The sequence below is a fragment of the Heteronotia binoei genome, chromosome 1 (assembly GCF_032191835.1).
Source record: "Heteronotia binoei isolate CCM8104 ecotype False Entrance Well chromosome 1, APGP_CSIRO_Hbin_v1, whole genome shotgun sequence".
Lineage (NCBI taxonomy): Eukaryota > Metazoa > Chordata > Lepidosauria > Squamata > Gekkonidae > Heteronotia > Heteronotia binoei.
The window spans coordinates 100633096-100659580 of NC_083223.1; the positions used below are offsets into that span (position 1 = coordinate 100633096).

A 26485-nucleotide genomic window follows, 5' to 3' on the forward strand; every position below is an offset into this window, starting at 1 on the left:
GGTTCGACCGCCGTAGAAGCAACCGGAGAAGGTGGTTTTGGTAGCGTGATGTATTCACGGTACCGTTGGTGGTCCTTGTGATAAGGGTGCTCACGATGTGGAGAGGCGTCTCGATAGTGAGGGCGGATGTCCTCACGAGAATGATCCCTGTAGTAGGCTCTTTCTTGGTGTCGAAAGTCTTCACGGGACCGAGAGTGCTCACGAGTGCGGTGTCTGTAGAAACCAGGAGAGGGTGACCTTCGGTATCTACGGTACCTACGAGGAGATGGTGACCTCGACGGGGTGTAGTAGTAGTAGCGGTCTCTGTGACCGCTTCTGGATCTTTTTTCTCGAAGGCGCAGAGGGGCTTCTCTCGGAGTCGAGGGTGCTCTGGTCAGTGATGGAGCCGTAATTGTCTGCCGGAGATTCGGGACTTCTCGAAAGGAGCGTGCATCTAGAATGTTAAGGTGTTGGCTCTTTGTCAAAGTCGGAGACTCGGTACTTAGGATCTGATCAGGCAGCAACTCGTGCACTGACGGTGATCTGGAGCTGATGTGGACAATTTCGAGTGGTGTAACGGCAGGGGTCGAGGTCGATTTCAAAGCCGGAGTAGTCTGAATCGAGGTCGTAACGGTCGTGGTCGGATGAGGCGTCGGAGGTCGGGTCGTCGAGATCGGGTCAAGGACCTTATGGCTGGACTTGGACTTTTTAGGAGACTTCGGATCCGAGGGGTCTCTCGAGGTCGATTCGGTGCGGTGCCGCTTCTTGGATTCGTCAGACTTCTTCAGGTGTTTGCCGGATTTAGGCTTACTGGGAACCTGCGCCATGGAAGCCACCGGCTGAGTCGTTCCCTTATGAATCAGGGAAGACGGAGAGGTCTGCGAACCCGATGCATGCGACATTACTGGGCGCAGTGATGACTCTAGCAAGTGGCTTTTGAGTCTTGCCGCGTGGTTTTTCTTCGCCTGTTTGCCGAACTGGCTACAGTGCACACAGGAGTCTGTTCGGTGTGCCTTGCCGAGGCAGAAAAGGCAAAGGGAATGTCCGTCAGTGGATGGGATCTTCACAGCACAGCGAACGCACCTTTTGAAAGTTATTTTTTCCTTCCCTTCCATCCGCCCGGAAAGAGATGGGGGGGGGAGAGGAGGACAAAAAAGCGAAAGACAGAGAAAGACTTTTTTTTTAAACGATACCAGAATGAAGAGGAGCGAAGGACGTGAAGAGACGGAGGAGATAGAAATCCAAAGGACTGCAATGAAAGCGGGGGATCAGCGAGGTAGGTGTTTTCCGGACGGCGGTAAAGAAGAAACTGAGGGGGTTGGGCGCCTCCCCCTCGTCTAGGCATGAGCAGACGATGCCTCCTCCCCGGGATGAGGGGAAAGGCGTGCCAAAATTAACACTTAAGGATTGCTTTGAATTCTCCGAGGTGGGCCCGATCCTGGCAGATAAACCCATATGTGGGACTGCACAGAGACCACGAAGAAGATCCATATGTAGCTTACAGTCCTGTTTTGTAGACTAGGAAGCAAACTATTGTTTGTCATTGTGTTGGATTCAAATATCAGAACAAAATGGCAGTTAGTTCTTAACCAGGATGCCTTCTGTCTCCATACAACACATGAGGAAAGAAGGTAACGTGATCCTGAGAACATCCTAGCTTATTCTCTTCATAAACAAACTAGTTGGCATGTCACATTTGAATGCAGCCTAGGGCAATCAGACTTAGAGAGCCAAACTGAAGAAGAAAAAAACGCAGTCATCCATGAGAACAAAGTAATTCAGAAAGGTGAAAAAAACCCATTTCTATTACTAGAATGGATTACTAGATGGATTTTACTCTTCAGAGAAGTCTTAACTGAAAACAGAAGCAAACAATACAATAATATTTACAGGATCAGGACCTAATCAGGCAAACAGTAATTTCTTAGCAAGCACATTTTCACACTTTTAAACAGTGTGAGGTGATTTTTTCCAACTTAAAATACTTTGCTATTGATTTATGCAAAAGATACATAAAAAGTGAAGGTATAAGCATCTTTTAGGAAAGCACACACACTGTTTTCTACCCTGCAAATGAAGATATTTATTTTTGTGATGAATAAAAAAGAAAAATTTACAAACGGTTTCAGAACAACCTGGTTTAAATGCAGAATGCTTTGGGGCTATTTCCATATAAACCTTTTCCCCACTTCAACAAGCAAATTTGAGCACAATTTTTCAGAGAATCCAACACAGTATCATTCTATTTCAAGGTTTACCATTTCCTCAGTCTGCTCTCTCAAATCTGCCTTATTATGATCTTTTCTGAAAAAACGCAGTCCAAGCAATACAACTTAGTGTCTGAAAGGGAGCAGGTGCATTATCAAAGGTCCAGCCCACACTGATGCCATTTCCTGCTATCAACCGCTCATGGATGCCATTTTATCAGCTATATCATCACTGGAGAGTTTTTTGAGGATTTTTTTAAAAATCTGAAATTGCTAAAACAATATGATTCCATGAATAGAACAAGCGCTCTGTAGTTTCAGGTGTAATTATAAAACCAAAATATCATGAAAGCTATTAAAACCTACTATTCAAAACAGTGGACCATAAAACAACATAAAACAGCTTTAAGCATCAGGCTAAAACCAGACTATAAAATGATATTTAAAATAGCATCCCTTTAATTACAGGCCTGGGTATCAAGAAACAACTTAGCCTGGAGCTTAAAAGACAGGGGTCATTTTGTAGAAAAAGAGGTGCTGGAGCTCATTACTATAACTCATTTGCATATATACCATTCACCCGTGACATCACCGGAAGGTATACTAAATTATATCAGGTCAGCATCTGCTTTAAAATGCTTCTTGAATTATAACTGTCATAATAAAACCTTACTCCCCTCATACTTCTTAAATTACTTTCTCCTATGTGGTCACAATGGCATGATGAAGATTTCCATCTGTCTGCTTTATATGTTTTGGTTATCCCCCCCCCCCTTTTTGTGGGGGAAAATATTAAAGTTTGTCAAATTTTAGAGTTCAGCAACATTCTCACAGGAGGTTTGAATAATGGGGCCCAGAAACAAGTATTGGGGGGAGGGGGTAAGAAAGAAAGAGCACAATAAAATTTAGAGGTTCCGGAGCTCCGCTCCTGTGAGCTCCTGTCTAAAAGAAGGCCTGCTAAAAGACAATAGGGAAGGTGACAAATGGGCCTCAAGGAGATGGGCACTCCACAGGTGAGCTGCCCCCACTGAACAAGCCTGGTCTCTGGTCACAATCTGCCTCACCTCCAAATATGGGGACACAAAAAGCAGAATTTAAGAGGAAGGCAACAGCTGGTGGGCTGGACAATAGGGAGGATGTGGTCCTTCCTCCCAATGCTTTTTTAAGGATATGCAAACTTTTTTTTTTTTTGCACAGTGCTTTGAAATTAATGGGCAGTGTTTTTTATTCTGCTATGATTGTTCTAATTGTCTTATGGCTGATTGTAAGACACCATGAACATGTTTATGTATTTATTTAAATAAACAAGTCTGTGGCTGCAATTTGTGGCTAAAACAAATCTTTCTTCTTGCTCAGTCACTTTTCCCACCTGGCTGAAATGCTTTATATTATTTTGTGATTTTTTAAAAAAAAGTGCTTTGGAGTTTATAAAGTCTTGTGTTCAAGCATCCTGATATTTTATATAAGGTTATGAGCTTCATGGATCAAGCACCCAAGTGCTAAAGTCATCGCATGGATGGAGCTTCCTCTATGATCTCATTGTTTAGGATTTCCTATGCATTTTAAAATGCTACTCCACCCAATTCTCTCTTTCTAAAGACCAACAGTTGCACATGCTACCACTTGCGCTAAGCAGACTTTTCATGACAAAGGAAAGGGAGAGGGAGGGACACGGGGGAACATATAAAAAGAAACAACTCAATTAATGTTACAATGGTGCAGAAAAATAAGGCATCAGCATGTAAAGTCACTTCTATGTAAGAACCGGAATAGACAAAGTGTGTTGGTAATCTTGACTGATATATCAATGTAAAGAGTTTACATTGCTGCTGAATAAGAGTTTACACCATATTCAATTAAAACACCTGAATATACACCTCCCCCCAGTTTCTTCTGGGGACTGTTAGAATTTCACAGGTAATCCTGAACAATAAAGGGGTACAAGTTATGCATCCTTGAGAAGATCCTCTTGATCTTGTAGCTCTCCTCCCTGCAAGACAGCATCTCTGAAAAAATCTCCCTTATGAGCACAAAGACTTCAGTAAGGGTAAGAAGCCCTCAGGCTAGGACCTTTCAATACGGTATGCAAAAAGCCTCTGTGTGCCTTGTGCTGCTCTACTTCAGAAATTGCACTGTTTCTGTACTTCCCCAGAAATGCCAGAGCTAAGTGAGTTCAGCTCAAATGTACTAAAGCTGCTGCATACCACCCTACACTAGATTCCACTGCATATATGTGAACCAGTAGTAGGAAAAAGTGGGATGTTTGTCTGGGATAGTGAGCCAGTACAACCACATGTACACTGAAAGGTCTTAATTCAGTTGTTCCTGAAATTTTACTGGAATTAAAGAAGCACCTCTTGCTTCAGACGCATACTAAATATACATTCATGCTTTGAATTTGCCATCACCAGAAGTTTTTCCAACTGACATCTGGAAGTACTAGATTACATAATCGAACAGTTAATCATAGGTTAAGCCCTGTAACCTACTAGTAACTTACCAATGGCCTTTGTATAGTGCCTTGCACCAAGTAACAGTTCTGGAGCTCTGTACCAAAAGGTTACCACAACTGGATCCAAATCTGCCAGTGGCTTCAGAGGAGAATTGAATAACCTTGCAAAGCCCATGTCAGCTGAAAAAAAATTATAACAAATATAAAGGTAAACAAAAACTACTGCCACCTCCCCTATCCCTACTGACTCACATATCTCACAACCACTCAGGGAGATATCTAATATTTTTTTTCCTGGAGGGGGGGGGAGGCACCAGCTCGGGTGCTGCTAAATTAATTTAATATTTTTAAAGATTTAAAGACTGGGTGGAGGTGTTTACTTGCCAGGCAGCTTCTGGGATGGGTTGAGCCGCAGGGAGAGGAGGCTATGCCAGCCTTGGATTTCATCATGCTGTGGGCCGGGCCTCGCCCTCCTTCACCTCCTCACCCTCAGCTGCTGCTCCATGCCATGGCCCTTAAGCTTCCTCTTCACTGCCTTGCTTGGCCACCTCAGCATCCAGATCTGTAGCTGGCCTTGCCCCTGCCATGGTCCAGCCCCAACAACTTGCTCCACATGCATGCACCACTGGTGGTAGCAGCAGCTGCCCCACCAAAGCCCCAAGCCCACCTTGCTGCCCACCACCTCAGGACACACACATGTGGAATGCACGTGCTGGATCTACTGCTGGCCTCCCTCTTGGGGCTTCTTCAGAGCTAGGGCTGCTGTGACAGCCAGCCTCCCATACCCTCAGCTCTGCACTGACACCTCGCCAACCAAACTAGCCCCCAGGACACTTTCTCACCATGCAGCATTTCTGGTTCCTCCTGTCCATGCTCAGCCCTGCTATCCTAGGGAGGCCAGCAGGCCCCCATGGATGACCACTGGTGGCAGCAGCCCTGCTGAAGCCCCAAGCCCACCCTGCATTTCCATCAGCATGGATGGGCCCACTGCTGAGGCCCCAATTCCTTCAACCTCCCTTTCCTCATGCTCCTTTTCCCCTACCACACTTCAGCTGGCAGCCTCGGCCTCCTCTCTGAGCTCAGACAGCAGGCAGGGGAAGCACCCTGCTGCTCTGGATTGCACTGGACTCTCAATGAGAATGCAAAAGGATGCCCCCATTGGGGGCACTGCAATTTTAAAAGGGTGCAGAGCCCCGTTTGTCCCACTACTGGTTACAGCCCTGCAACCACTCAGTGGCTTTTTACCCTCTACTTTATTCACTCCCATTCCAGAACTTCCTCATAAATTTTGCTTTGAGTTTCTGTTTTCCTTACTTAGTCCCTTCATGGTTTAAGAGTTTTTAAAGCTAATTTCAAGAAGGTAGTCTGGGTTGACTAGACCCACACTTTGCTATTAGATTAGTCTGTGAAGTTTTGTTACAACACAAGCTACATTATGTTCCCTACATGGCAGCTTATCCTTATTCAGGGACTTCAGGTCTTCCCCATTGCTAGTTTCCATTTTAAATGTTAAATTAGGCATGTTGACAGACAATCTTTTGAGATTTGCTGCAATACAATAGGAAATTTGCACTTCAGCTGAAATTTGTTGAACTCAAGGCTAGCTTCAAAATGAGGGAGGGACCCCCGTTCACATGCCCCCTCCACTTTTGCATGGGGCCAATTAATGAAAAGCTGCTGCTTTTAAGTTTGTTGCTATTCTGAACCATCACCTCTGGCTTGCATTTTTCTCTACCTACCAGGATTCCAAAATCTGGCTTAATCCCAGTTTTGACTTCTGGTTTGTAGAAAGAACAGCTATACACAACGAAATATAAAAAGGTAGTTCCCTGTGCAAGCACCAGTCGTTTTCGACTCTGCGGTGACGTCGCATCACAACATTTTCATGGGAGACTTTTTACGGGGTGGTTTGCCATTGCCTTCCTCGGTCATCTACACTTTCCCCCCAGCAAGCTGGGTACTCATTTTACCGACCTCGGAAGGATCAACAAAATATATTTTACCGCAAAACAGATGTCTCAAACTAGATATCCACATATAAAGAAAGGACAGGATGGCGTGTGCAAGTCCCAGACTCTCCTAGCTTCTATCACAAAGCAAGAAGTTATGCTTTGTTGATATTTCTGAATGATAGCATCGCAGAGTTTACTGCTGGTTCATCACATATTTATTCTTCATGTCACAGAAGCCCCACTGGTATTTCGATCTGAATCAAAATCAACTGAAGTTGTACTATCATCGGATATACATTTAAAAGATTCCAACTGTACCACTGGATCACCAGAAATCATGGCTTCCAGAAATCTAATTGAACTTATTGCCTGAATTAATACTTAATGTGTTCTGTGATATCAGTGAGGTCATACTTAGGATGAGCCTTGAGAGCAATACTCCCTCTAAGCTGTGGAGCCTTGTAAGCAAAAATTCTACTTCGTGAGCTACTGTTATTAAAGTTATGAATGAGCAATTTGGTCCTTCCTGAGCTAAGACAAAAATGTATGAGCCGGAAGCTAAAAAACTGTGAGCTAGCTCCACTAACTCAGTTTGAGAGAAAGAATTGATACTGATAAAGAATTCTGTGGCACTTTAAGAAGTTATGGTGGCAAGACAGAGCATAATGTGAAAAACAGCAAGTTTGTCAACCTTGGGGTATAGTAGGCAAAACAGTGATTGCACTGCTCTTGCCAAGATAAACATTTTCTTATATTTTTTAAAGATTGAGTTTTGTTGCCTGTGATTTGAGCAAAATGAAAATACTGTTCCATTTTTATTTATTACATTTTTATCCCACCCTACTTCTAAGGAGCTTACGGAGTGGTATATTTATTGAATGCCTTCAATGAAACATTCTGATATTTGTGTGTGTTTGTTTAGTCTCATGGGGTAGAGTCCCTGCTGGTTAATTTTGTTTGTTATTTTGGACTGTATGAGTTCTATTGTCCTGAAACCAGTTGCTCCCATCCTTGTGTCTCATTATTTTGAATTTACCAATCTCTATTTATTTATTTATTTGATTTATATCCCGCCCTCCCCACCGAAGGCAGGCTCAGGGCAGCTCACAAATTTAAAGATCACACAGTCACAGTAGCGTGACCAAATAAAATAAAACAACACTAAAAACATAAACATAAAAACAATTTCTAAAACATAAGAGGAAGAACCTGAGTGAGTACTCTGTTTCTGACTTGCAAGCAAAAGGAGATTCCTCCCCTTCTGTCCTCACAACCACCCTTCAGATAACAGAGCAGGATACACCAAAGTCTGATTGGTTCATAATGGATTCCTAACTCCAGAAGAGTTTTGTTTTCCCTTGTGCAACCAGGTCTATGTTTTGTGTAGAGTAGGGCTGGCCATTATCTGGAAGACTACCACTCAGAATTTTATTAAAATATCTGCTTCCACTTGCACTTAGGGATAACCCCAGGATCTAAAGGGAAAATGAGTAAACTTTATGGCACCCAGGCTGTAAGCCTATTACCATATTTGTGTAATTTCAGATATAATTTTTTTTTGTGACCCACTGCAATTTTATTCAGGAGGTGGGAACTTGTGTATATTAGAAGCTCAAGTTACCAATTTGCATCAACCCCAGAAAATGATGCTTAGGCTCCGGCTAATCTGTACAGCATGGTTATTTTACCTAGCTATTATTGCGCAGAAAAGTTTAATGCAGAAAGTTTCCATGAGACATTTCCAGTGGTACAGAAACTCTTCATGCAATGGGAATGTCTGCCTGATGGGCTTCTCTATGCATTAGCATGCTTGTACTTTTATTACACTTTAGTCCTGCTACATCAAACCTACAGTATGTATGTAATGTAATACACACACACAAACTCACTGAGCCTCCCTGATTTTGAGGTTATGTTTCAAATTGTTATATTATGTATTTGCCACATTACAAATATATTACACATTAACTTTAAAAATACATAAGGTAGGTTAAATCTTCCAAAGAGTTTAAATTTACTTTGGCTAAAATTAATACATTATCTAAGTATGCTGAACTATGTTTTTTTTTTTTTTTAAAAAAAGAATAGTATTGTTCACAAAAAATATTATTTAAGGCAGCCCATTACTGTGTAAAAACCAGCATTCTTAATAATCATAAGATTTTAAATCACTGAACACCCTTACCTATTTTGACCCTTCCTCTTTCAGGTCCTTCTCCCATTACCAGAATATTTGCTGGTTTCTGAAAAATAAGAAATACTATTTTGAATGGAGCAATGATAAGATGTTAAACTTAATTTCCTCAGTGCATCAACAGTTTAATACATTCAGAAAACAGTATCACTTTTGCTCTCTGATGCATCAATTAAAACTGAACTATAATCTGCACATATTTTTCTTCAAAAAAGCCCTGTGTTTCATCCAACTGTATGTACAAAAACACTTTAAGATAATTAAAACCTATGTTAACAGACCTTAGATGCTTGCAATGCAAGTAAACATGTTTATGAGCCTGCTGCGGCGGGGAGGGCGGGATATAAATAAAATATTATTATTATGATGATAGAAAGCATGTCTTTGTAGTTATGCCTTCTGCTAATCATCAGCTTGAACAAGAGACTGGCCCAAGTACTCTACACTTATTGGTACAGAGAACTGAAAATCTAGTTCACTAAATAAGGCTTAAGGACTTCAGTAACATCATATTATTTGTGGAAACTTTTCTAGAATACCATAAATGGGGAGAAAAGGAAAATGCAACCAAAAGCATACAGTGGCTTGATCTGGCATGGTTGTGCTATGGTTTACCATAAAGCAGTGTTTCCCATTTGCAGGGTCACGACCCGGTACCAGGCCACAGAAGCCTTACTACCGGGTCACAAGAAAAGTCAAAGCTAGCCCCCTGCTCCCAGCAAAGCTAACCCCGCCCCATCTCTGTGTTGTGCAGAGAGGAACTGGGCTGCCTCTCCTTCCATCTCCCCCGCTCCCAGTGTTTGAGAGAAAAGCTGGCATCCACTGGCACTTTAGACCCGTGAAGTGTTCTTCAAGGTATGAGCATTCATGTGCCTTGCAGTATGTTCTTTTGGGGAGATTTCCCTGGGAGGCCTGGGCAGCAAAGAAGGGTGCGTTTTTTTCATTCCCTGGGAGGCCTGGGTAGCAAAGCGGGGTGTTTTTTTCATCCGGGAGGGACATGGAGTGGGCATTCCAATAGCTATTTTTTTATGAAATGACCCCTGGGCAGAATCGTTGCTGGCTGGGTTCATCTGATGGTGGGAAAGGCTTTTTTTCCATTTGCCCCCCCCCTCTTTCTTTCTTTCCCTGCAAGTGATGCTCTGTCTGTATTCTTGGTGCTGGGAAGGGGGGGAAGCAACAGTGGGAGGGCTTCTAGTGCCCTGACCCCACTGGTGGACATTCTAGTGCTTTTTGGGCATTGTATGAGGGAATTTTGGACTGGATAGTCCACTGGCCTGATCCAACATGACTCCTCTTATGTTTATGTTCTTTCTTTCCATGTCTTTCTTTTCTTTTCTTTTCTTTTCCTTTCCTTTCCTTTCCTTCATTCTTTCCCTTTCTTTCCTTCCATTTTTACTGGATGAAACTTTTCTGTTCATCATACTGTTGTTGCAGACACAGGAGCTGTGCCAATGAAAAGTAGGTACCCCCAGTTGCAGCCAGCTGGCCTTCTATGAGATTTCTGTGTGAGAGAGCGTGAGAGGTGTGGGGCAGAAAGAGATTACTGGAGATTTCTACAGTATATCTCAACAGCACTGGAAGTGATGGTACTATGAACTTGGCACCATTTTACTGGTCCTGCTTTTAACAGCTGTCTGATACCAAAATTAAACTCCTCCTGTAGATATTAAAAAGGATGAAAGAAGTTCACTGGCTAAGTATCTACACAACAGGTTGCTATTAAAGGCATGGGAAACAGCCAGTAAAAAGCTGCAAGACCCTCATAAATATCCTTCTTGGGATGACTGCAGAAAAGCTTGTATGAACTTTATATAATTTGAAACTAATTCATTATTTGCAGTACAATTCTCTGCTACCTTTCACAACAGTTTCCCAGTGTTTCAACCAAAGAAAAGTATGAAAAATAGCTGTCAAAAGATTTTCTTGAAACCAAGAAAGCTTGGTTGTAGCTTGAGGCAGGGTTCCAGTAGTAGCAGCTGAAGGAAGGGCTTACTAAATGTGTCAGCATATTTTGAGGTAGAGCAGCTGCCAGGGCCCAGTGTGGGTGGTACTGCTAGCATTCCTGATGGCAATGGCAACAGCACTCCCAACCGCATACACTGGCCAGTGCTCTTGAGGAAAGGATGTGTAGGTGGTGCAGGCAATTGAACATGGGCATTAGGAGTGCTTGCAAGCTGGAGAACACACAAGCAGATAGGTGCATGCAGGTGTGAGGGTGGAAAGAGGATCGCCTACTTTCCACCCCCATTTTGGCTCAGCATGAGTTTCAGAGAGATTTTTCTGAAAATGAATTTACTTCAGAAGAAGAGGCAGGTTTGGAGGAGTGCCCTGGAAGTGACATCACAGGAACAGGTGGGGTTTTGGTTGTGTCCCAGAACTGACATCACTTGGCCCTTGACACCACAGGAAATAACATAATTCCTGTATCCCGGCTCTACCCCCAAATTTTAGTGGGCCATGAAGGAGAAGTGTAAAAATAACCAGGCCACAGGAAATAAAAGTTTGGGAAACCCTGCCATAGAGTATGCACCACAAGGCAACTGTTTTATGTAGGGGAATTAATCTGACTTCAGCTTTCCATCTCCTCCCCCCTCCCTACAGCCTTTACCTAGGAATGTGCAGTCTTTCTCCACAGCGGGGGACTAAAGAAGCTTACATCACTCTCCTCTCCCTCTTTTGATCTGCATAACAACCCTGAGAGGTAGATTAGGCTGAAAGTCAATGACTTGGTTGCCTAGCAACAGCTTATGGCCAGCAGCTTCCCCAGTAGCCCAATTCTTGTCTGTACTGGGGTGAGGCTGAGGGGAGGAGGTGGAGAGGGAATAGAAAAGAGGCAGCAGCCATAGCCTCTGAGGAAACACTCCCGGCGGGGCCAGGCCTTGGTGCCTAATTGGATTATGGTGAGGGTGGTGGTTTCCTGGCTATTTTGGTGGCCTTTGAAGGCTGTGTGTGCTGGGAGGCCACCTGTGTCAGCCGTTGATGGGGTGGCAGAGGTTTGTTGCCAGTGGCAGCCGCAACACCTTTTGTGAGGCCTGCAGTAGAGTGGCAGCCCTTTCTGAGGCCAGTTGTGGGAAAGAAGCATCGAAGATGTGTCTGTCTCTGAGGTAAGACTGTTTGAGTGGATGCACACACCATATATATATATATTCACCAGAGGATGTTCCATAATTGTGGGGCTGCCTTTGAAAAGGCCTTCAAATAAGCTTCTTTAGTCAATGGGACAATCAAGTGGCCCTTTCCCTGTGATCTTAATTCTCAGAACAATGGGTGAAGTCAGTCCTTCAGATATCCAAACCTCAAGCCATGCAGGGCTTTAAATGTCAAGACCAGTTCTGGTGCTAGGGATTCTGCTGCCCCAGGCAGAGTCCTGCTCCGCTGTCCCCCCTGATTCCAGCTGTGTGCACGAAGTGCATGCGGTTCAATGGTGTCACCTGAAAGTGACATCATCACAGCGGTACGCTCCCTGTCCACTTTACAGAGAGCTGAGCAGGGGCTGCCTGCCTTGTTCTTCCTTTGCTCCAATCGGCAGAGTCAGGGTCAGTGTGAGCAGGGATGGGGAGGGAGTGCCACTGCCCCCATGGCAAGGTGGCACCCTAGGCAGCTGCCTACTCCCATGCGCTGGCCCTGGTCAAGACTCACATCCTGGCTCAGGCTTAGGAGCAGATCAGAAGCCAGTGTAACTGCAGTAGGACTCAGGTCATATTATTCTAATACCTAGTGCTGACTAGTAGTCTAGTCATAGCATTTTGTACTAACTGCAGTCTCTGATCACTCTTCAAGGATAGTCCCAAATACAGCACATAGCGATAGCCCAATCTAGAAGTAACTCTAGATATAAAGTCCCTTGGATGGCAAGGAGATCGAATCAGTCAATCCTAAAGGAAATCAACCCTGACTGTTCCTGGAGGGTCAGATACTGAAACTGAAGCTCAAATACTTTGGCCACCAATGAGAAGGAAACACTCACTGGAGAAGACCCTGATGTTGGGAAAGATTAAAGGTAAAAAAGGGTGGGGGACAGCAAAGGATGAGGTGGTTAGACAGTGTTATCAATGCAATGAACATGAATAAGAGAATTTAGAAGGACGGTGGAAGATAAAAGGGCCTGGTGAGATGTGGCCCATGGGGTCGCAAAGAGTCAGACTCAACTGTGAGACTGAACAACAACAAAGATGTAACAAAAGCATGAAGCACTGTGGTCAGATCAAACTAAGACAGGAACAGGTGCTGTCAGCACACCAGCTGAAGCTGGAAGAAAACACTCCTAAACACAGAGGCCATCTGATTTTCCAAGGTGATTTGGCTTTTCAAGAAGTGTGTAACCCAATCCAAGACAGGAGAGATCTCAAGTCCCTTTCTGCTAACCACAATACCTCTGTTTTGTTTGAATTAAGTATTGTTCACAATCATTCAGCCCTTATCGTCTTTCCTCCCTGTCCTGCCAGCTCGTGGTCAGGACTTGCGCTGCCTCCCCCCTGCGCCCCAGATGCCCATCCAGCTTGACGCAGGCAACTGCCCTCGATGCCTATGGGGATGATGGACTGGCCAGCGGATGAGCCAGTGGCCCATGACGACTCATCTCCTCTCTCACAACAGCTCCTCTTCCCCCACCCGGGAAGCAACAAAGGGGCAGCACGATAGGGGGGACAGAACTGTCCCCAGGAGCATAGAGCCTGGTCTCGCACATGGGCGAAGCGAGGCTCCACGCCCCTGCCACCCACCAGAGAAGTGGAGCAGAGTCCTCTGAAGCTGTGGCAGGCCCTGTGGGCCTGTCACAAAGCAGCAGGAAAGGTCCAGATCTTCGGGGGCAGGGCCATCAGCAACTGAAGGCCCGATCCAGGGATGAACATCTCTGCTAATAAAGGGGGGAGAGACATGGAGGAACCATGAATGGAGGAGGGCTAGGGAGCAGGGAGGGGTATAAGAGGGAGGCCAAGGCAGGGGTCAATGATGAGTGTACGGTGAAGCTGTAAACTGGAGCAGAATGACCCAGAGTTGGGAGCCAATCAGGGAGTAACCAGCACAGGAGACAAGGTGAAGCTAACCCGGCCTCCCCACCTAATCCTGAGACCCCGGCCAGCACCCCAGGACGGATGAACAACAGGACCAAGCAATGGCAGCAAAGGGGACTGGGCCATACGAGGAGGCAGGGCATGACAATCCCTCCGAAGTAACATTAATCATTTGCTATGCATGCACTAGACTAGAGAATGCATTCTGAGGATATGCATGCTATCATTGTACATTAGCAAAGTCCTCTGGCTCTAGGTCCTGGCATCTAAGTCCTCTAGCACTATGAAACTGAGGACCTGTTCTTGAAGGGCAGATATGAATATGTTCCAGTAATCTACATTCTCAAATCTAGTTCACTGCCATGTCAAAGGTTAGTTAGTTCACAGAATCCTTTTGCTTTGTGAGAAACACAGTAGCTAAATATGATGTTCCCTTCTAGAAAAACTCGAATGTTGCCTGCATGTGAAATAAAACTAAACATATTGGATGTTTGGTTATTTTAGGAAACCTATATGGAAAAGCAATGTGCTCTTGGCAACAAACAGCTAAGAGTATATACAGAAAACACGATCACATCTGAAACCAGAAGTTATGCAGTTATTATTTCACAGAATAACACAACAATCATTGTAAGTAAAAAAACAAGATAATAGCCTCCAACAAGGACTTCTGATCAGCTGAATTAAGGGGGAAATGCAAGTTTTAAAAATACAAGAGCATCTCAAGAATTTGCCTCCTACCTTGGAAAGACAGGTTGCTTACCTGTAACTGTAGATCTTTGAGTGGTCATCTGTGCATTCACACTCATGGGATAGAGCGCCTGCTCCAATCCCTGAATTGGTGTATGAAAAGCCCGGGATTTTTCCGTGCCCAGCACCAATGGGCATGCGCAGGCGTCCCAGTACGCATGCTCACCGATGCCAGCACGGGGATCCCGCCAGTTCCTTCCTGACCGCTGGAAGCCCCTACTGGAGGGAGACCGTCAGCAGTGGGGAAGGAGGGCGGCTGGTGTGAATGCACAGATGACCACTCGAAGATCTACAGTTACAGGTAAGCAACCTGTCTATCTTCTTCGTGGTCTCTGTGCTTCACACTCATGGGAGACTAGCAAGCAAGACATACCTGGAGGCGGGAAGACGGTCAACCGGAAGAAACAGCTTGCAGCACCGCAGTTCCCAACCAAGTCCTCTGCTGAGTATGCACGTCCAGCGCGTAGTGCTTCATGAAGGCATGTGGAGAAGACCAGGTGGCAGCCTTGCAGACATCAGTAAGGGACACGCCTCTCAGGAATGCTACTGACGTAGCCATCGCTCTTGTGGAGTGTCCACGAACAGGTCCAGGTAACGGCTTCTTTGCCAACAAATAACAGAGTTTAATCGTCTCAGTGAACCATTTTGAGAGCCTCTGAGATGAAATCCTGGAACCTAGCTTGGGTGCAGCATATGAAACAAAAAGCTGCGTGTCCTTACGAAAAATCTTTGAATGGTTCAAATAAAACAACAAGGCACTCTTGACGTCCAAAGCATGCAACCTTCGTTCCTCATTCGAGGAAGGAGTAGGGTAAAGAGTGGGTAACCAAACTTCTAAATTGAGGTGGAACTGAGAGACCACCTTTGGAAGAAAACTAATGTCCGGAGCCAGGGAAACCCCAGACTCTTGGAAAACCAGATAAGGAGAATCACAATGCATTGCCATGAGCTCCCCAACACGAAGTGCTGATGTGATGGCAACCAAAAATGCAGTCTTCCATGACAGGAGCTGCAACGAACACGTGGCCATCAGCTCAAAAGGGCAACGAGTTAATTGTCCAGTACTAAAGTCAAGTCCCACAACTGTGGGAGTGATTTTGACTGTGGATGCAACCTAAACAACCCTTTCAAAAATTTCTTGGACTGAGGGTGTGCGAAAACAGAGTACCCCTCCACCGGGTTGTGGAAGGCAGATATTGCCACCAAATATACCTTGACGGAGGAGAAAACTAGGCCCGTATCCACTAGGGATAACAAAAATTTGAAAATTGCCGATAATCCCACCCTGCTAGGTGAGACTGAATGATCAGCTAGGAACTCAGTGAATCTCCGCCACTTCCTGTCATAGGAAGCACGGGTGGACAGTTTCCTGCTGTTCATAAGGACTTGCTGGACCCTGTCAGAGAAACCTACTGGTCAATGAACCACGCTGTCAGCTTCAGATGAGGCACATTGTGATGGAATACATGCCCGCCCTGAGCTGACAGAAGGTCCGGTTCTGCCGGGAACTGGTAGAAGACCCCCCCCCCCCGACAGTTGAAGCAGGATCGAAAACCAGTTCTGGCGAGGCCACCAGGGAGTCACCAGGATGCAGCATGGTCTCTCTTTTGCTATTTTGTTGACCACCTTCGTCAACAACGGTAAAGGCAGGAACATGTAGAGGAACCGGCTCTCCCAGAAGCAGGAGCAAACCGAAGGAAACGCCTGAACGCCGGATGGATGCTGACGTGGAAGTAGGCATCCTTGAGGTCCAGGGTCGCCATCCAGTCCCCCTGATTGATGAAGGGCAATATTGTTTGCAGTGTAGACATTCTGAACTTCTGGTACAGAATAAATTTGTTCAGATTCCGAAGATCCATAAATGGTCTTAAGCCCCTGTCCCTCTTGGGGACCAGGAAGTAGCGAGAGTAGAACCCTCCCGTCCTGGCCTCCATTGGAACTCTTTCTATGGCTTGTTTCTGTAGGAGGTTGTTCACCTCCACCAGCAGAGATGGGGAAGGGGGAGTGGTGATCACCACGGATTGGTTCGGAATCTGAGCAAACTCTATTTTGTAGCCCTCTTCTATGATGGACAGAGCCCACCTGTCTGAAGAGATCAACTCCCAGGCAGGTAGGAAAGGGTGGAGGTGGATAGATGTTGAACCAGTAGGGACAATGATGCGTGCCACGAGAAAGTCAAAAGGCCCTGCTTTTGAGGGCGGGCACCCTTGGACTTGCCAGTGGCCTGAGAACCATAGCGGTTCCTGTTGTTGCCTGAGTACGATAGTCTGTCAGGCTGGGTGGAACGGGGTCGCCATTGCTGTTCGGGCGAGAACTTTTGATAAGGCTTCTTGGCCCATGGTTTGTGCCACTGCTTCACCTTGGGAGCTCTGGAGGAGGCCTGCACACCCAGGTTCCTGGAGGTGTTAAGGCTTTTATCTATTTCCTGCAGTGCACTGTCTGTGGTGGTGCTGAAGAGGCCATCTCCTTTAAAGGGCAAGTCCTCAACAAAAGCCCTAGTATCTTGCTGCAGGGCAATCGACCATAGCCATGAGTGGCAGCGAGTGCAGCTTCCTAGCAGCAGCCTTTTTGTCCTCGCTCAGGGAAGAGAGGAGAGGGGTGAGTTGTTCCCATACGGAGTATTGGTATCTAGCCATGCAAGCCACATAGATACCTTTACTCCTAGGGCCCCTGCAGAGTAGACCTTTCTTCCCATATTGTCCAGCTTTTTTCCCTCCTTGTCAGGTGGGGATGAGTGGACCTTGCGTGCTTTGGAGGAAGAAGAGACAACCACTGAGTTCGGTTTCGGATGGGTGAAAAGGAACTCAGCCCCCGTCTCCTGGACCCTGTACATGTGGTCCAGCCTTCTGGATGATACCGGTGTCAAAGATGGTTTCTTCCAGGGCTCCTTGACTGCCTGCAGAATCACTTTGGTGACTGGCAAAGCGATTGCTGTGGATGTGTCCCTTTGCATAATGTCAAAGACATTATCATCCACGTCGGGTTGTGGTTGTGTCACAGGCAGGGAGAGGGAAGTTGCCATCCTCTTCACCAGGTCGCCATAGGACTTCAGATCCTCCGATGGCGAAATAGGAAGATCTTCGGCCGTCTGGGACCCTGGCGAAGGTTCCAGAGCACCTTCCTGGGTGTCGGTACCGCTCTCAGAGTCCGATGAAGAAGACTCCCGGTGTACGGAGTGCTCAGAGAGGATTGGCGTCGATTCCCCGATCAGCGAGCGGATCGACCTCGATGGTCGCCGACGAGTCTCAGTCGCTGGGGTGGTGCGCCTCTCCAGAGGGATCGATACCGATGGTCTTCGGGAATGGTGCGAAAGCCTCAACATGCAGGATGCCTCTGACTGCTGATCCCACTCCACATACTCCCTCGGTGGATACCACTGATAAGGAGGGTAAGGATACGGATAGGTGGGCGGCCACTGACGCTGCTCCCACGATGGTAGCGGTGGGAAATGGCGTGGTGCCATGGAGGGCTCTAGCTCACGTCTGCCTCTGGGTTCCATCGGGGTAGACAGGTCCATCGGCGCCGCGACCCGGATGACAAGGATCGCTGGGTGAGGTCGATCTCCTGCTCAGACATCGAGAGACGGGGCTGTTGAGTACTGCCTCTCGATGTCGATGGGCTGTGGCACGGGGACGCCAGCATCTTCCTCGGCGGAGCAGTCGGTGCCGAAACGTCGCACGAGGGCGATGGAGTGTGGGACCTCTTCCGCTTCTCCTTGGCCTTCTTTGGGGCGGATGCTCGGGTGCCCAAGTCATCCCAATGCTTCTTGGTGGGCGTGTCCACTGGTCCGTCATGGGATCGTTTTGTGGAGGAGCCTCGCTCGATCGGCATTTCGGTCACGATCGGGGTCACATCGACCTATGTGACCATCGGGGCCGGAGTGTCTGCCATGGTCGATGCCGACGGGCCCGATGCCGATTTCTGAGGGCAGAGTGCCGATTCGGTTAGAGCAGCCGAAAGCCGTGCCACCCGGTTCTTCCTCGTTTGCTTGGAGAAGCGGAGGTAATGTGGGCAGGACTCCACACAGTGCGCTTCACCCAAGCAGAGAAGACACAGAGAGTGGCCGTCTGGGGGGGGCAATCTTCTTCCCACAGGAGCGGCAGCGTTTGAAACCCCCCCAGCGACTTTCCATAGACGCCAGTCGCCAAAAAACCCGCTCAGAGTCCTCTGAGGGGAAAAAAACTTTGGGGGAAAACAAATGGGGGGAAAGGCCCCGAAGAGCAGTCCGACAGACACACACACAAACTCTTTTTTTTTAACCTATCTAAACTAACTATCTACGCTAAGAAAAACAACAAATGAGCTATTTACAACGATAAAGGCAAAAAGACCAATATCTCACCGACCGGGGACACAAAAGGCAAACCTCTCCGCGCAGCGGTCAGAAAGGAACTGGCGGGATCCTCGCGCTGGCACCGGTGAGCAGGCGTACTGGGATGCCTGCGCATGCCCATTGGCGCCGAGTGCAGAAAAATCCCGGGCTTTTCAGATACCGATTCGGGGATCGGCGCAGGCGCTCTATCCCATGAGTGTGAAGCACAGAGACCACGAAGATGATGTTAGGACTTCATTCAAAAGCATTCAGAAACTCTTAATATGAATCACCTATCAAATGTCTTAAAATAGAAAACAGACTTATGTATTATGTCAACACTTCTGGCCCAGTTAACACCTAGTTAAACACTCCATACTCTTAAAACTCATCTTAAAATGAACACAAAATGCCAGCTGTGAAGGAAAAGGATGGTCCTGGAATAGTCTATGTTTGGTTGCTATAGAAACAAAAGGTTAGATTTTTGAAGTCTCATGTTTAAATTATCAACGATAAAAACTGAGCAAACAAAACCCTGCTGACAGAGGACTATGGGCCTGCCTGCACACTAGAGGTATAAATGAAGAATGAATGAAGGTCAGCAATAATGGACTGGAACCATCTGTCACAACCCACCCACCCCCAATTATAATGTAAAATGAATATCTTAGTAGTAAACTCATAAGCAATCATGTTGTTTTCCCCCTTGAGCTAGTAGGTATAAGACAATTAACATCTCACAGAGGAAAAGGAAGACAGAGTCAAAAGTGCTGAGGCAACAACATCATGTTATTGAAGAATAAAATCCATTAGACATCAAACAAAAAAATCTACTTAGAAGAACATTGTTACTGCATTCATTAATATGGCTCCAATCAATCTTTAGCATGGAAGTGGTCAGAAAGGAGCCAGCAAAAAACAAACACAAGTAAAACTGTCTGTAGTCTTGAATGAGAGGAACACACCCGTTAAGTAGATAAGGGGAACAATGGACAAGAGAATGCTAGTATTTGGTAGCTCTCACTGTTCCTCAGCTTATCTCAGTTATAATTCTTTAGAGATACAACATTCCCATGAGAAAAAAATGCTCTTTTTAAGGTAATGCAGCTTTCTATTTACTGTTCTTTGCCACTGTATCCAAACAAAAGCAATTTAACTGCTGAAACAAGACACTAAATCAAAACAATCTGTCATACAATCTCAAGTTATCATGCATTGTCGCATTCACACACAGATATTAAAACTGTTCAGGTACTCCTCCCAACAAAAGACTAAAGTTTGGTACACACACTGTCTAAGACATCCTGATTACAAGAAAATCTGTACATGAGACATCTTACACATCTAAAGATCAAAACTAGTATCCAGGATCATCTGGAGATTTGGGCTGGGTGGTCACCAAAACATAGATGACAGTTAGCTCTACCTTAAACTTCCAGCTGATCCCAGGAAGGCTGTAGAAACCTGAACTGGTGCCTGGAAGCAGGTTTGAAGCACATACAGGCTAATAAACTGAGACTTAACTATGGCAAGATGGAAGTGCTATTGGTGAACAGAAGGTCTGACCCTGCATTTGAAGTGTCATCCATTCTGGATGGAGTTGCACTGCCCTTGAAAGAACAGGTTAATAGTCTACTTCTGAATAAGCAGGTGGCAGCTGTGGCCAGGGGTGCCGTTTACAAGCTTCAACCAGTTAGCAGAAAAGATCTGGCCACTGGTGTATACGGCAGAGTTACATCGAGACTAGGTGTTTTTGTTTGGTTTTGTTGGTTTTATCCGGTGTTTCAGATGTGATCTTATGATGTGTGTGTTTAATTTGTTAGCTGCCTTTATAGCTCTTATGAGGGTGGAGAGTTGGGGTATAAATTTTCTAAAATAAAATGAAAATTTTGCTATGCAATATTCATCTCCTGATGTGAAAAAGCCACAGACATTGGCCACTCTACCACAGAAAAGTGTTATGATAATAAAACTCCACGAGACAACTTTTTAGTTATCACAAGGAACAGAATGGGTCTTTGTAGGCCTCATGCCTAATACTGCAATATTAACACAACAAACCTTACTGCTCCTCCTTCCTACCATCTGCCCCAAGACTTCTACATGTTTATCAGATGGCACAGCCACTTCTTTGGATATTACTGGGCTGGATCCAACCACCCTTTAAGTAGACTTCCTCCAACTTTAAGTTGTTTTTCTCCAGCAGAAGATCCACTTAAGTTAGCAGAAGTGTCCTTAGATTGGAAGAAGACTTCAAACATGAGTGAAAAAGAAAGGTGAGGTATAAATGTTTTAATCAATTAATGAATACACTATTAAACTTTATTATTATTAAACATTATTAAACTTTGGTCAGTGGAGGGGCAGGATAGGGGCAACATCCACCCCCAGTATCATTAATATACTGAGGTTTGTGTAAAGTCAATACATCAGATTTCAACATATTAAGTCTGGCACTTTAGACTAATGGATTATTTAGCAATAATTTAACATAAGAAAACACAAAACAAACAGTGTGTGTGTGTGTCCTGCTGGGACTGAAACTATTAGTGATAGTCACTGGACAATGCCATACCATCTTAGTTGTTGTTTCAATCAAATTAGGCTACCTGAGCAAAATAAAAGTTATGCTAAAACTAGACAGGATAACAAGAAATGCTGACCATGCTATCTTACGTTATTGTATGTTAACTTATTACTAAATGATCCATGAGTCCAAACTGTTTTTTGTTGGAGGGAGGTCTTTTTAGAAAAAAATGTGATACGATTGTACATTCTTAACCAAGATAACAGTGCAGCCTTTAGGGAAGAGTTCAGGTATCTAACCATTAAATAGTCCCCTCCATATATACAATCCAAGTTAGGAAGAGAGCACATTTTAGGACATCTCTTCTTACAAGCATTTTCATCTATATATTCAGACACTTATTTTTAATCAAGCGCAAAAACACTGATAAAAATGAGGAGCTTCTGAATTCATTTTAAATGATAGTTTAAACTTACATAATTTTGCAATATAGTTTCCTGTTATCTGTCACCACTGCTACTTATTAAGTCTGAAGAACTGAAATTTCAGTTGGAACTCAAAGTTTACCTCAAACCTTGAATAAATAATAACCATTACATAATCATGATTGCAACCTACATATGGGTTACTTGGCAAGTACAGTGCTTAGTGTTGAAATTTTCTTCATGGTTGATTAAGCATAACTGTTTGCACATAATTCAGATCACTGTCTGGTAATGGAACCCACATGGGCATGATGTCAGATTGCCAACAGTGGGAATGAGTAATAAAAAATGGATATCTGGGGCAACTTGAGCCAATGAATGAATATCAAACAAGGTGAAATTCTAAAAACATCTGACAACAGTAGACACAAATCACTTATTTGATAAAATATGTTACATAATTCACAAATGCCCTTCTGAAAAAATATTATTTAATGCTCAAACTGGCAAAATGTCCACTCTATACCCAACTAACAGATGAACAAGCTATGACGCTGTTGTACACAGGCCAGTACCTTTTAAGGCTTATAAATATTTTAAACAAATAAAGTGAGTCTTTCTCCTGACCAGGTGAGCATTAGACAGACATTATTTCCAAAGCTAATTAAGAAACACCTCAGATTATTAATCTGCTCTTTGGCATGTCAACAGTAGGCACTATTAGCATTGCACTAAATGTGCAGAAATTTTGACATGATGAAAGGTTCTACCCCTTCTCTCCCACATTACATAAGCTATTATGCCTATGCCGTATTGGATCACCTTCAGCAACATTTTAACATGTGACACTGACAGAGGATCATAGTGACAGTAAAAGGTGTGAAGCAATGAGTTTAAAATTACAGCTACATAGATTAAGGTTAAATATTAAGAAAAATCAGCAACAACAACAAAAAGGTCAAGGAGGAATGTTTTCAAAAGAAATATGAAAGGAAGCGAAATGGTCACTTGTCAATAAAGTGTTATGATCAGGGCTCTTTTTGTAGAAAACCCCCAGCAGGAACTCATTTACATATTAGGCCACACCCACTGACATCACCAATGTTTCACACAGGGCTTTTTTGTAGGGACTTATTTGCCTATTAGGCCACACTCCCTGACACTAAGCCAGCTGGAACTGTGTTCCTGTGCATTCCTGCTAAAAAAAAGTCCTGGTTATGATTACCTTAATTTAAGGCTACATAGTTAGGCAATGCTGGGGGTGGACTTCTGGGAGCCCTAGGAACACCTCGGCAGTTGTTCATAGCTTGACTGGCAACTCTGGGAATCAATTACAGAGCTCCTATTCTGCTCTATAGGAGCAGACACCCTAACTCAGCTGCTTTCACCTCACAGTACAAAGAGAGCTGAAGCCAAGATTTCCTAGGGGCACCTGCTTTGGGGGTCTATAACTTGGACATTCCAAATCCAATCTTTGCCAAACCTGGAGGGTGGATGTAGAAGAGCCTGCTGAAGACTCCCAGTGAGTTTGGAAACTCTAACTTACAAGGGGGGTATTCTACACCTCCCAAACCAAACAAACCATAAACCAGTGTGAAAAATCAAGCAAACCATGAACCAACACAAACCACTGGTTCTAGCAATCAAATGAACCACGAATCAACATGAACCATAATTTTCTTGGTTTGTGCCCATGTTTGCTCCCTACCTCTACTCTGCCAGTGTATTTGTAAACCCTCTCTAAGATGCATACCTTAACTTGGGTGTGTGTGTGTGTCATTGAAGACGAGCAATAGCCTTTTGACTGAGTCTAAGTCCCTACCAGAGTTACTGAAAGTGGAATGGTCACAGCTGAGACTCCAGACTAAATTTATCTACCCTCTTCAGGAAACAATGGTCACATCAGCAGAAGTGAATGGACAGTTCCAGTGGCGAGGGGGGTGCAGGAATCCTTGAAGGGTAGCTATTAGGCAGCAGCAGTAGCAGAAGGTGACAATGGCAGTGCCACTTCAGCCAACCCTGGCTAGTACTGCAGAAAAGGTGACATTAAATCACTTCTGATCATGCTAGGAAAAGGCACCCTTGAAACCCCTCTAATGAGGCAATCCAAAAAGAAAAAAATAACAGGGCTGGAAAAGAGGATGCTACAGGTAGATAGCACTCAGTCAGCTACTGGAAAAGAACAGAGGACAAGTACAAATAAAACTATTTTTAACAATGCAACTAGATGTCCCATAAGGATGTATTTTATCTCCCTATCTCATCAGCCTCTATGCAGAACATATAATAAGGAAAGCCGGATTAGATTTATATGAAGGTGGAGTGAAAACTGGTAGAAAGACCATTAACAATCTGAAATATGTAAATGACACGACATTACTGGAAGAAAACAGGGAAGACTTGAAATGACTATTCATGAAGGTTAAAGCAGAAAGTGTCAAACCGGGATTACAGCTGAATTTCAAGAAGACAAATGAATTACTAGGGAATTACACAACTTTAAGACTGACAATGAAGAAACTAAAATTGTTAAAAATTTTCTGTTCCTTGGTTTTATCATCAACCCAAAGGCAGACTGCATGCAAGAAATCAGAAGGAGGTTGAGAAGGAGGTGCCAGGCAGCCAAGGAGTTAGAAAAGATCCTTACATGTAAGGATGTACTGCTGGCAACCAAGATCAAGTTAATTTATGCCATAGTATACTCCATTGTTGTGTGAAAAATTGGACAATGAAGAAAGCTGACAGGAAGAAAGTAGATTCCTTTGAAATGTGGTATTGGAGGAGAATTTTACTGATCCCATGGACCACCAAAAAGACAAATGGATTCTAGAGCAAATCAAGCCTGAACTCTCCCTAGAAGCTAAAATTACTAAACTAAAAGCTATCAATCATACTTGGTTACTTTATGAAAAGATAAAAATCATTGCAAAAGACAATCATGCTAGGAAAAGGCACCAGGAAAAGAGAAAGACCCAATATAAGATGGACTGGCTTGATCAAGAAAGCTATGGGCCCTCAGTTTGCAAGACCCGAGCAAGGCTGTTAACAATGGGATGTTTTGGAGGTCATTAATTCTTAGTCACTTTAAGTCAGAAGCAACATGACAGCACTTTACACATATATTTGTAAAGATAGCAAATAACTAGAACCCCCAAAGTCCCCAGATATTGCTTGAATTGGACTTGGCAACCCTAATCAGGACAAAGAACCATATGTTAATTTTTTGTTGCTTCGTCCTTGGTACACTGTTAAGATTTAGTTTGTAATAGTTTTATTGACAGTGTTTCTATGTTTTAGAATGACATAATCATTCCTTTAGGTGACATATATAATATTTTCTCATGTTCTTTTCTTATATAATGTTTGTCTTTTTAATAATTTGTCACTGAGTACTTCCTGCACAGATGGAAAATGAAAATACTTATTAGCAAAGAACTTTGGTAGTATTGTATCCCTTTTAAAAGAAAAATCTCTAGTAATAAAAACTTGTTGTTTTTTCCTCATAAACAGTGATTACATAGCCTTAGTTTGAATGTATTCCCTGATTCCCCCCAAAAGTTCTCCTTGATGAGATAACTCCACCTGAGGCAAATACTAAAATGCAAGATTTCTGCAAATTAACCTCTGTCTATAAATAGATAGGTCACATTCTTGCCCTTCTCCTTTCTACTTTCTTACCTCCAAGCCATCTACTTCATTTGATGTGTTGACATGCTTCAGTTAACCTAAAACCATCAAGCTCAGTCAAATGTGCAATTAAGTGTTACATTTTAACTATTACATATTTCAGGTAATTAGGAATTAGAAAATTTTCAGACAATGCATTCTCAGAATTTTAATAGAGTGCTGTAAGGGTGGAGGAAGGCGCTCTTTTGGGGGATTCTTGGTAGAGTATCATCAAATTTTGTAAATGGGGTATTTTAAATTTAAATTTCTCAACCTGAAAGAAAAATAATTTTGCCTGTTTGTGTTTTTAAAAGAATATGCTTGCTTCCACAAAGTATGTAGAGGGTTTTTATCAGCTTCTCCTTCCTCCAGCCACCCTCTGTGGCCCTGAAAATTGCTGCTTGAGTGTCTGCTGGCCTGCATGAAGTTGCTGGCCTGCATGAAGTTGCAGTTACCCGTGTTAATTAATGCCTAATATTTTGCTACTTTCAGTTCTTGGAATAATGGTAGAGATTTGGGGAATCCTGATAAATTCTTAAAAGCCCCTTCCAACTGAGGATGTTTGCATTTTTGCTTGTTAGCCACTATTTTCCAAATCAACTGTTATTAAGTGCCAATATTCTTTTGTGGTTTTTCTCCTTCATCAAGCGATCCTGAACAACTGGTGATTGCATTGCAAAAGGTGGCATCACAGAGCTACGTAGCCAATGTGTTGATGTCACTGAGGTCAAACAAAGCTAATTTAGAGTGAAGACAATGCTTTCTTTATTGTTCACATGGATGCTCTTAGTTTGTTCAGATTAGGTCATCCTGAATAGAGGAACACTTTCATTAAATTGTCTCTTTTTCTATAATCAGTATAATATACATTCTTCTGGCATGCTCAGAATTTCCAAGCACTGACAACTTCCAGAGGCTAGCATTTATCTAAGTTGATTCTTTTACAGGACAAAACACTAGATATTTAAGCAGGTGGAGCCAGGAGACTTTAGGGGTGGAGCCAGGAGCA

General features: G+C 44.1%; 1 protein-coding gene across 2 annotated transcripts in view; it reads right to left on the reverse strand.

The window, feature by feature from the left end:
• The window catches only part of CDK19 (cyclin dependent kinase 19), a 165208-nt gene that overhangs the window by 27734 nt on the left and 110989 nt on the right, over window positions 1-26485 (reverse strand). For both annotated transcript variants that reach the window (XM_060238154.1, XM_060238158.1), the window contains 2 exons: window positions 8776-8833; window positions 4687-4818 (listed from right to left, as the gene is read on the reverse strand). In XM_060238154.1, coding sequence (XP_060094137.1) covers window positions 4687-4818; window positions 8776-8833 — 190 coding nt within the window. The remainder of the gene's footprint in view (window positions 1-4686; window positions 4819-8775; window positions 8834-26485) is intronic.